Source organism: Hyperoodon ampullatus, assembly GCF_949752795.1.
Source record: "Hyperoodon ampullatus genome assembly, chromosome: 17".
Lineage (NCBI taxonomy): Eukaryota > Metazoa > Chordata > Mammalia > Artiodactyla > Ziphiidae > Hyperoodon > Hyperoodon ampullatus.
Window position 1 is genome coordinate 4,379,699 of NC_136930.1, and position 11,470 is coordinate 4,391,168.

Genomic DNA, 11,470 nt, shown 5'->3' on the forward strand with positions numbered 1-11,470 from the left:
CAGCGTGTCGCATGAGGCGGCGGCTGGCCAAGCGGGAAGGTCTCAGTGCAGGAGGGGCCAGACTTGCAGGAACTAGTCCCGAGTGGTGCTGCAGCCTGAGCAGGGTAAGGAAGGCATCCAAACTACAACGCCTCTAGCCTGCACAAGTGCCACAGTCATGAAGGTCAAAGGGAGACTGAGAAACAGGTCTGGGCTAAATGATACTAAAGAGGCCTTTAACTCAGTGTGATGCCTGATTCTGGTCTGGATACTGTGCTCCAAAGAGCAAAATTAGGACAACTGGCACAACCTGAATGAGACGTGAGGATGAGATCAAGGCGAGCGCCTAATTTTGGTGGCTGTATTACGGTTGTGTGCAGGGGTGGGGGTGAATACACACCGAAGTATTTGGATGATGATGTCATGTTGATAACTGTCACCCAAATGCTGACGAAATGTTCTTTGTACTGTTCTTGCAGCGTTTATGCAAGTTTGAGATTGTTTCAAAGGAAAAACAAAAAGCATCTTTAAGGATCATGCGTCTGTCAACATCATTTTCTGGCAACTGACTGAATTGGGATCAGTGAGGCTTCCTATTTTTAGTGTAACTGGTTTATTTCTTCTTCCTGTTTTAAAAGACAATTTACTTCTTGCTCTCGTGGGTTTTCCCTCATTTTCTTTAAGGCAAAGTTTTATGGGATTTGTCCTTGAAGAAGATCCCTGCTCAGTGTTGATGCTTTTAGAAACGAAGACACTTGAGACTTGATGTACAATACACGCAATCATTAAGTGAACAAATGATTAAAAACACCTGACAAGCGCTCACAGGACAACAATGTCCATAGTTCTTTTTTTGTTTAATACAGCTTTGTTAGAACTTTTGCTGAATATTTTATTATGGTCTTTTTGTTGGGCTTTAAATAGGTAGTGTTCTTGCTTTCCTCCAGCTTTGACAGAAGTACTGTGAGAATGCAATGATTACCAAAAATAGAAGCAAACAGATGTTTGGAATCGTGTCACTGAGTTGCCTTTGCTGTGTCTCTTCCCTCTCTTTGCTGGCTGTATGATAAATTCATTTCAATTGCTACTATGATGCCTGTGTGGCCTGTCAGGGACACAATTAGTCCTTCAAACTTATACATTTACTTTTTATTAACCGTCTACTTAACTGCAGAAGCAGTCACCACTGAACGTAGTTGATTTTTAATCAGGAAAAAAAAATTTTCTTAAACCTCCTTGTATTCAGGGAACTGTTCCAGATGTGGAGACAAGGAATTAAACGGGCCATATTTTCAGATCCATTTCATTTCTTGAAATTCAAAGCTATTCATTTTCAAACACTTTAACAGCTCTTACTCTGTGCCAACCACTGTCCTACGTACATTAAAAATATTAACTCATGTCATTTTCAAACAATTCCACGAGGCATTTTCTACTACTGTTTATTGATGAGAAAAGTTAAGATACAAAAGTACAAGTAACTCACAGCCTCAGCTAGAAAAGAGCACAGTCAATTTTTGAGGACAGACAGCCTGGCTTAGGAGCCTCTACCGCACACCACGCTACTCCACCTCTCCTGCTAACGAGGCATGTCCTGGATGAGGAAGAATCTGTAAGTCGAATGACGGCTGGGAAGAGGTAAAGTATCAAGTGTGACCAACTGTTGCTCTTCACTTAAGGGGTGTCTGTTGTGAGGGTCACCAGTATAGCAGTTGACTCCCTATAGGTGTACCCTACTGGGAATTCCAGTCCATCAAAATCCTTCTAATGGTGAAGAAAGGCGTATCGGAGAACCAGGCCCATCTACATAAGAGGGAAAATCCAGAGCAGTACCAGAAAGAAAAGCTTAATTATAATTCTTAATTATGAATAAAAGAAAACAAAGATCCATCCCCATAGTTTCAAAAGGAAAAGCCAAAGTAAATAGACAACTGCCCCCAAGAAATAAGAGATGATTCTAAGACAAGTGCAGGCTGTCTTCGCTTTGCAAGGTTCTGGTAAGCGCGAGCTTTGGTTATCACTGTCGAGAGAGACACCACCAGTCCCCACCGACACAGTTCCTGTAACAGCTACCACAGTATATCATTTGTGAATAATTGCACACAGGATAAACTCTGTGGCTAGCTCTTCAGTCCACAATTCACCGAGTAAATCACACACACATAGCAATGTCATTTCTTTCAAAGTCTAGTGATTGGTCACCATGCATCTGTTATTCAATCTTCACAGAAGCAGCAAAGACAACAAAGCATGTAGTTGTGTTGCTGCCGTGTCTCCCAGCAATAAACCCATGTGACATTCTACAAAAATGGAGAGCTAGAACAGGAAATTGGCCAACAAAGACAAAAGCACAGTAAAGAAACAAAGTGTGAGAATGACGGAAGTGAAGTTTGAATCAAATGTAAATGGGGTTATGGAACAAACAGTGGACCATGGGCGTGCTGACAGTGCAACATTGAGAGGCTCAGAGATGCAGCCAAAGGGACTTAGTGAAGACAGACTGACTGAGATGAACAAGGAAAGCTGTTGTGATGAGAAGCACGATGATGTCCCAGAGGAGGGATACCATTAAAAAGCTACACATTAAAAAGAATCTATAAATATTTCATGACCAAAGTTAGAAATATGACAACTCACCAAGGCATAGAAAAAAATGCTTGTAAGTTATGTGATGAGAAGGCAAGCACTGTTCAAACTATTGATTAAGTTTGGGGTTTTTTGTTTGTTTGTTTTTTTTAACAAAGACATAGAATACTTTCTCAGTATTACTAATGTTTTAGATGACAGTATATTAAATATCAGTTCTACTACTTTAATTTCCCTTTACAGTTATAACTGAAAGCAAAAGACTTAGTATTTTGTAAAATTTTATAGGCACAGAACCATCATAATTTTTTCCTATTGATTATTAGGACCATTTTGCATGTTTTCAGCTTGCGTGTTTATTTTCTCTGGTCCCATGCACAGTGAGGCCTGTGTGTATTTAAATGATTTCTTAGATGGAAGGGGAACCACTAGATTGAAAGAAATTTGAGAAACACATCAACTAGTTAGATCCCTATTCAAATAAACACACAATAAAAATACTCAAGGAAATCTGACTGCTGGATATTTAAGGATATTAGATTACTGCTATTTTTAGTGGTAACAATGATATTTGCTTATATTCCAGCAAGAGTCCTTAGAGTGACGTCAGCGAGACAGAGGAACAGGAAGCCCCAGACCCTCATTCCCACGCAGAGACACCAACCTAGCAGGGGTACACAGACCCCAGCGTCCCTGTGAGAACTCCAGGGACCAGGTAAGCGGCCGCAGCACCAGGCGAGCGCAAAGCCGAGCAGAGCCACACAGGACGGAAGAACGTCCCTCGCACGGTGCCTGCCCTACCTAGTCCCCCCCACTGCCCCGGTGAGGACAGAAGACCAGAGGAAAGCTCCCAGCTTCTCTCCTGGGAGGGAAAAAAAAGAGCGACACGTGAGTCCAAAGTTTTGGCCTTTTGAGGGGCTGCCTGAGGGACTAGTTTCTGTCTCTCTGACTCACGGCACTGATGGGAGGGAAGCAGATTTTGGATGCCAGGTTGCGGGGTGGGGGGGCCTTGAGAACAAAGTCATGTTCTGGGGAATGCAGTACCACAGACAGACACCAGAGGGAGTAAGAGATTGCAGGCTCCTGAGAAGAAAACAGTGGCAAGTCTAACTAGGAAGTCATACACACAAGCCCAGAGAAGATGCATCCCCAGACAAGGTTTGAGAGGTCCCCCAAATCTCTAGCTGAGATAACTTCCCCCATACGAGGCCACTCCAGAGACTGGGAGAGGTGGCTGTTTTTCCAAATGCCCAATTCCCAATAAAAGATCACATGGCATACAAAGAAAAAGGAAACACAGCCCAACCAACTGATCAGAATAAATCTCCAGAAGCCAACCCTAGAGGAGAGATCTATGAATTACCAAATAATTCAAAATAATAAAAGGTGGTCGATGAGCTAAAAGAGAGCACAGATAGACAACTAAAGAAAATCAGGAAAATGATGATGCATGAACAAAGTGAGAAATAACAAAGGGAGAGAAACTATAAAATGAACCAAACAGAAATTCTGGAGCTGAAGAATACACAAACTGAACTGACCATTTCAATAGAGGTATTTAGGGGCAGTCTTGACTGCTTGATTAAGCAGAAGAAAGAATCAGCAAACCTGAAGACAGGCCATTTGAAATTACTGAGTCAGAGGAGCAAACAGAATAAAGAATAAAAAAGTGAAGAGAGCCTGGGGACTTGAACACCATCAAGCAAATCAGTGCAACAATTACAGGAGTTCCAGGAGAAGAGAGAAAGGGGCAGAGAGCCTACTTGAAGAAATAATGGCCAAAACATTTCTAAATCTGAGGAAAGAAATGGACACAAAATTACTGCAGTGGAATGAAATTAGAAATCTATAGCAAAAGAAAAAATTTTTGGTAGGAAACATTTGGTAGGCTCCAAGATAGAATACTCAGTGTATAAACTGGAAATGCAATTAAAAACCAGCTTCTTTATATTTCAATATTGAATACTCTGCCATGTTTAAAAGGTTAAACAAAAAAACCATAATGTGCTATCACCTCACGTCCATTAGGGTGGTTACTATCAAAAAACCAGAAAATAAGTGTTGATGATGATGTGGAGATATTGGAACCCTTCGTGGGAATGTAAAATGGTACAGCCACTATGGAAAACATTAAGGTTTCTCAAAAAATAAAAAAATACAGTTATACCCTATGATCCAGCAATCCCACTCCTGGGTATATATCCAAAAGACCTGAAAGGATCTTGAAGAGGTATTAGTACTCCTGTGTTCACTGCAGCATTATTCACAAGTCAAGAGGTGGAAGCAAGCCAAATGTCCATCGAGGGATAAATGGATAAAGAAATGTGGTGTATGTATGTATGTATGTGTGTGTGTATATATATATGTGCAATGGTATTATTAGCCTTAAAAAAAGAAAAAAATCTCACAGCACAGGAATGAACCAAAAGCACATTATGCAGGATTCCACTTACATGAAGTATCTAAAGTAGGAAACACAAAAATGAGAATGGTGGCTGCCAGGGCTGGGGGAGGGGAAAATGGGGAGTTCTTTTTTTTAATGGGTATAAAATTCCAGTTTTGCAAGATGGAAAAGTTCTGGAGAGCTTTTGCACAGCAATGTGAATATACTCAACATTACTGAACCGTTAAAAAAAAAAAAAAAGAGTCCTTATGTTTTTGAAGTGAATACACTGAAAAATAAATGTGCATTAAAAATGTCTGGGATTAAGTTCAAAATAATTTGAGGGTTGACTGGGGGAGAGGATGGAATTATACATGAAATGAGACTGGCATCAGTTGACAATTCTTAAAGCTGAGTGGGTTCATTATACCATTCCCTCTACTTCTGCATACATTTGAAATTTTCCAGAATAAGGGATTTTTTAAAAAAAAATTGACAACATGAAAAAAATCAATGAAAGTGCTAGATGAGAAAGTCCAAGAAATGTCCCACATAATAAAAGACTAAAAGAGCATATGAAAGAAAGCGACACACAGGACCTCCAGAAGGTTATCCAATCAACAGGAGCCTGAGAAAGAGAAAATAAACAAATGGAGGGCACAGCTAAAATAATGAGATTTTTTTGTCCAGCAGATGGACATTATTGCATTTCCACTACTGGTAGGAATATAAATGGGCAGTCATTTGAGGGCATCCATTTGATAGCATCTTTTATCTAGCCTAGAAAAACATTCATATACACACCCACAGTAAATGTTCTTTAATACATGACTTTCTAATTCTTTTGTATCACCCACTACATATAAATATCTACAATTGAACCAAAATTCAGAAATTCAACTTCCAGGAACGTATCTTATACAGTTGTACAAGTGAACAAAGAAAATATTAAAAGCATATTTACTGAAGTGCTTTTAACAGCAAAAAAGCAGGAAGTGTCTATTAAGTCCATCAAGAAGAGTCCAGTTAAATAAAGGTGCACTCATACAATGCAGTACTCACTGAAAGAAATGAGGTATGTGCAGATACAGAAACATCTCCCAGACACATGGACAAAAATAATTTACAGAATGTTTAGTATTGTCTCATTTGTATTTTTAAAAAGGAGATATAGACTTTATACAGCTAAGAGGAGATAGATAAAAATCACATACACTATATTCACATGAAAAGTTCTGAATATTAACAATACTTTTTGGGATGGGTTCTATATAAAGGAAGAAAAGCACTTTATAGGACAGACTGTACAGAAGGATCAAGTTCTTTCATTCTGCAAGTTTAATTTGCTAAGGAAGTGAAATCTACTGTTCAGAGAATGTAGGAAGTTAAGAACTAACTTAGCTCCTTACTTTGAGAAGGTTGAAATTTTGGCTCTGCCAGGTTCTCCGGTAGAGTTAGACCAGCTTAGTCACGTTTTTGGTGAAGGATGCAGTTAGAAAGGCCAGGCCCCTGGGGATTCAAGTACACTTCTCGAAATGCCCTTGTGAGTAATCTGACCAATACCACTGGTCAGCAGTGTACCACATACCCTGTGGGAATCAAGGTCCCCGTGGGAGAAATCTATGCACTTAGCAAACCAGTCTTGGTTTTGTTGGAAAATGTCTGCCAGAGAGACAAAGGAACACCCAAGACGCCCTTGAGATAGATACGAGTACCTTCATTTTGCACATGAGAACTGAGGCTCCAAGAGGTATCTTATCAAGCCCACATATCCAGGCAATTACGTTTGGAACAGATGTGACAGCACGGCCAAGAATTCTACACTCCTGCCCATTCACTTGACATCCCAGCTCCTGCACATACATACTTAGGGATGTCAGGTGAAAAAATCTCATCTAGCAACGCACAGCCTTGTTCCTGCTGCGTTACGTGTTGCCACGTGTGTCCAGAAGAGAAGCACTGTGACCCTAAAGGGAATGAGGTAAGGATGCAGAGGCCTCCCATTTTCAACCTTCTCCCTCCCTAACCCATACAAGCTGGCCTGCGACGCAGCATCACTGGCATCATCACCACTATGTAAACTACCTTTTACTTTGGTTTGTTACTAGTAACACTTGAAGGCCCTGTAGGGGTTTTATTTCCAAGCAGGCACTTTTGAGTGTTTAAGGGATTGAAGATAATAGCAGTTCCTCAAATCTTAAGTGCCGCATTTTAGCTGTATTACAGGCCCGAAGTATTGCTTACAGCTTAAATACAACTCCAACTATTTGAGTGTGATAAATTACAATTTGCGAAGCACCAGTCGCTTTGGCATGCCATCGGCTAAACTTCAGAACTGTATGAAAGCCTTCAGGCTCTTCTTCCAATACCTTCTGACTTATGATGGCATATTTTGCACAATAATCTACTCTTTAGCCCTAAGAGGCTTAGTTTTCACAGAACTGAGATCTTTTTACAACCAGTTCTCAGGATATTGATCACATATTCCAAAGACTTCTGAGTTGCAATTCACTTAAGAGTACTGAAAGAAGCTCGTTGCAATTTCCATCTGGGGACCACACATTACCAGGTACTTGAATTTTAAAATGATCTCAACCGCTACCGTAACAGCTCTTTTTCCCCTTCTAGTGCAAAGAATCCTGAAAACTGGGCTAGACAGAGGACAAGTTAGTAGTTTCACTGCCAGGGTGATTATTTTCTTCCCAACTTCTAGAGTTAAACTGAGAACACCAGCTTCTCTAGGAAAGGAGAACGGATCGCTGCTGGCCTCAGGAACCGAACCAGACTCCTCCTGTCTAACTCTTACTGAAGTCTTTACAGCCCAATGTCTATAGAACAGTTACAATGGAACCTTCAATTCTTCCCGTTTCCCCAAGCTAATTAGTTTAAGAAAAGTTGATGATCTGGCCTAATGCTGTTACAAATGGTTAACCTTAGCATAGTTCTTTCCAGGTTCTGCACCACTGAAATCCCTTTTCAAAATCCCATGTTTTGTGGAGACCTAAGAGAAAAAATTAGAATCAAAAGGACCGGGATGTTGGAAAGAACAGTAGGGGGAGGGTTAAGGGATGAGAAGTGCCATGTCTGATCGGCTGTGTGGCACATGGTGGCCAGGCACTGGGAGAGAAAACACACAACAGGAGGGTCTGTGGGCGCGGAGGCGCTGGTGCCTGGCACACAGACGGATGTATACAGAAACCTTAACACTGCACAGGTGGTAACTGAAGCCAGTGGACAAGGCCCCAGCCCAGAGCAAAGGCGGGAATCTCATTACTGTGATTCTACTCAGAGTAGCAAATGGGAGGACATTTTCTGAGGAGAATTTTATCATTTGTAAAATGCTTATATACTTGTCAGAGATACTTCTTGAAATTTTCTCTAACAGAAAAACACGTATTTAGCACATCCATCGGATTATAAACTAATAGCAAAAATTTAATACTTTTAATGGGACATCAAGATGGATTCTCAACCCATGGGCCCCCTGAAATCTCAGCTACGCTATTAAGCCTAGGACACCGGGCAAGTGTAACCTCAAAACCAGTTCCTACGTCTACACAGTGGGCGTATTCGAGATGTAACGCACAAGCAGAGCCCCGCAGTTAAGCAGCGTCACCCACTACCGGGCCAACGCGGGCCTGAATAAACGGAACGTGACCTCTGCGACGTGCTTTTCGGAGCGAAGGCTGATGTCCATTTATGACGCTAGTATCTATGTGCGAACTGCACGCTAATGCAGCCTCCTACTGAACGACCTACGTACATTCAGTGAACGGTAATTCCAAGGAGTTTACGTAAAACTCGTCTACAGGTGTAACCTAACGTTCATCTAAGCACTGGGGTCGTTTCTCTTCTCATCTGAAGTATCAAGGCACCGGCGTCTATAAAATTTATTAACACAGTTTCAAAAACATTTCGAAATCTGCCCAGTTTAAAAGGAGCCACGACCACCCGGCAGAGCCGGGGCTGGAAACCCAAGGTGTGACCTTCCCCGCGCTACTTGCCCTCTAGCGCGTCTGGCTCTCAACCACGGCTGGACACGCGAGAAGCGCCCCGGAAACTTCGGACAGGACCCCGTATCTATCAGGTCGGGTCTTCCGGAGCAGCACGCGGACACGTGTTCCTGGCAAGGGCTCCCACAGGCGGCCAGAGCTGTGCGTACTCACCGCCAACGCACGCGCGCTCACACGTTGTGCGGCTAATGCAGTTCAGCGCTCAAACAACGTCACGTGCAAACGGACTGGGGGCCCTGCAAGACGCATCGAGGAAGAGCAGAACCCAGGCTACCCACCGACGCCTCGTCACCCTGCTCACAAGGTGGAATGCACCCCGGAGCACGACCCCTCCCCAAGGCCCGTCAGGGTCGGGAATGAGAGCCCACGAAGCCTCACGGCCGAGCATCATCAATTTATTAGAGCCGCTGGCTCAGGCGTCTGCAATGGTGACTTCCACCTCGACCCCGGGCTCGATGCTGATGGAAGTGATCTGCTTGACGATCTCGGAAGGGCTGTGCAGGTCAATGAGGCGCTTGTGGATCCTCATCTGGAAACGGTCCCAAGTCTTCGAACCTTCCCCGCAGGGCGTTTTCCTCGTCGTTATTCTCAGCGTCTGCAGCGGAAGACAGAGGACACCAGGCACCCAGGCTGCGGCAGCGCCGCGCCCCGCAACCTCCCGGCGGGGCGCTCCCAACAGCAGGGCTGCGCGCTCGGCCCGAAGCCGCCCGGCGGCCCCCCGGAGCGCCACAGCTCTCACCTTGGTGGGCATCCGCACCGGCCCCTTCACCTTGAGATTCTTCTCCTTCGCGCCCCGTATCAGGTCGGCACACACTGCAAGCGGGGAAAGGCGTCTGGGCCCTCGCTCGCGACAGGCGCGGCCCCAGCGGCCCGCAAGGCCGCCGGCTCAGAATAGCGTACGCGACTATCACCGCAACTCAACCCAGTAAGCATCTCCTCATCGCCAACGGCGGGGGGAGGGCGCGGTCCACGCCGAGGGGCCGTCCTTGCTCGGCCTCCTCGGGCGACGCGCCTCACCGCCGCGAGCCTCACAAGCCCAGCTCGCCGCTGCTCCCACCCGAGTCCGTCCCTCCCCCCACCCCCGCCCGCCCCGGAGCCACCGCACTGACCCTTCTCCAGCGACTTCACGTTGCGGCTGGTGAGAGTGATCCTAATCCGGTGGATCGCCACCTCGGGCTCCACAGGAGTCTTTCCGGTGTCCTTAAAAGCCTGTTGTCCCACAGGTGAGAAAAAGCACCTCAGAGGCAGCCTATCACCTCCCGGGGACGAGCGCGCTCACCAGCCCCCTTCCCCGGATAAACGAGTCCCGTCTCCTCCCACCAGCCGGGCACCCCCCGCGCCCACCCCCCCGAGACCCGACCGGGACGCCCCCGACTCACCATGGCTGCGGCGCGGCCTCCTGACCGACTTGTTCCTCCGCGAGAGCGAACAGCGGTGAGTCAGGAGCGGGGGCGGGAAACCCGAAACGCCGCTGCAGCTGCTACCGCGTCTTCCTCCAAGAGGAACGCGTGCGGCCTGCCGGGCCCTTATATAGCCGCGCTCACGTCTGCATCCGGGTCCCGCGCGCCCCTCCACGCTGCCCCGGTAGAGGAATCTCCTGGCGGGCTCTAAGGCGGCGGCGCGAGCAGAGGGGCGGCCAGATGCGGCCGCGCGCGCCCCCTGTCGGCTCGGCGGAGTCAGAGCGCCGTCGGGTGCGGCGCCGCCGCGGTCCTCAGGGCACCTGGCGGGGATGATGGGGAGATTGCGGCCTGGCCGCAAACTCCTCCGTCCTGGTGCGCCGACCGCCGGCCTCTGCGGAGTCAGAACAACTCCTGTGCTTGTGGCTTCTACCCTGCAAAGCTTCTTCCCGTACAAACCGAATCACTCGTGCTCTAAACAAACGGGTAACTCTTCTGAGTTAACTCAGGTGGATATTATAGGGGAAATGACTGATAACCTGGGCCCGTTTTTACTCTTTAAATTAGCCGTTATTTTTCATAGCCCGGAACATTCCTTCGCGGTATTTCATCTTCTGGCTCCCCAGACCGGCAGAAGCATGTGCCGTCTGTTTCTGAAAAGCACCTGAGAGTGGTTCTTTCCCTTCCCAGGACGCGAGGGCGAGCGAGCACGCCGGGCTGCCGCGCCTACCCCGTGTTTGTCGTGCAACCCAGGCCCCGCCTGGAGACCCCGGCTCTCCACCTAATTCGAAAGCGTGTTATCTCCGGATAAAGTGATGTTGGATGAGACCCTTGAGGACCTCCCTAATACTCTCTAATACTAGGACAAAGTACAGTGGACAGCCCGAGAGCGGGCAGCTGACCTGGGTGGCCAGGAGAGATGAGGAGGACACATATTCTTAAAGATGACGGAGTGGTTACGTAGGACGAAGTAGGTGAGTTGGGTTTTGATACGGGTAGAAGCAAGAGTAAATCACGTCGTCTTGTTTTGCAGGTGAACCTGAGGGCGGAAGAGTTATTTGCTCAGCCCCACAGATCTGACCCCTCCAATTAGGGGCCTTTCTTGAGCCTTT

At 46.1% G+C, this 11,470-nt stretch overlaps 1 protein-coding gene across 1 annotated transcript; it reads right to left on the reverse strand.

Annotated features, from left to right (window-relative positions):
• Positions 1-9,340: 9,340 nt before the first annotated feature.
• RPS20 (ribosomal protein S20) lies at positions 9,341-10,492 on the reverse strand. Its single transcript, XM_079722470.1, has 4 exons — positions 10,341-10,492; positions 10,071-10,170; positions 9,701-9,774; positions 9,341-9,556 (listed from the first exon to the last, which is right to left on the reverse strand). The coding sequence occupies exons 1-4, from the start codon at positions 10,341-10,343 to the stop codon at positions 9,374-9,376; spliced, it is 360 nt and encodes a 119-aa protein (XP_079578596.1). The 5' UTR covers positions 10,344-10,492; the 3' UTR covers positions 9,341-9,373.
• Between the last annotated feature and the right edge of the window lie 978 nt (positions 10,493-11,470).

What these genes read in the sequence shown, in the direction of transcription:
- RPS20 (XM_079722470.1), bottom strand. An exon ending in CGTGAAGTCGCTGGAGAAGG is followed by an intron (nt 9,775 to 10,070) that starts GTCAGTGCGGTG and finishes CCCCGCTTGCAG; the next exon opens with TGTGTGCCGACCTGATACGG. An exon ending in CGGTGCGGATGCCCACCAAG is followed by an intron (nt 9,557 to 9,700) that starts GTGAGAGCTGTG and finishes CTTCCGCTGCAG; the next exon opens with ACGCTGAGAATAACGACGAG.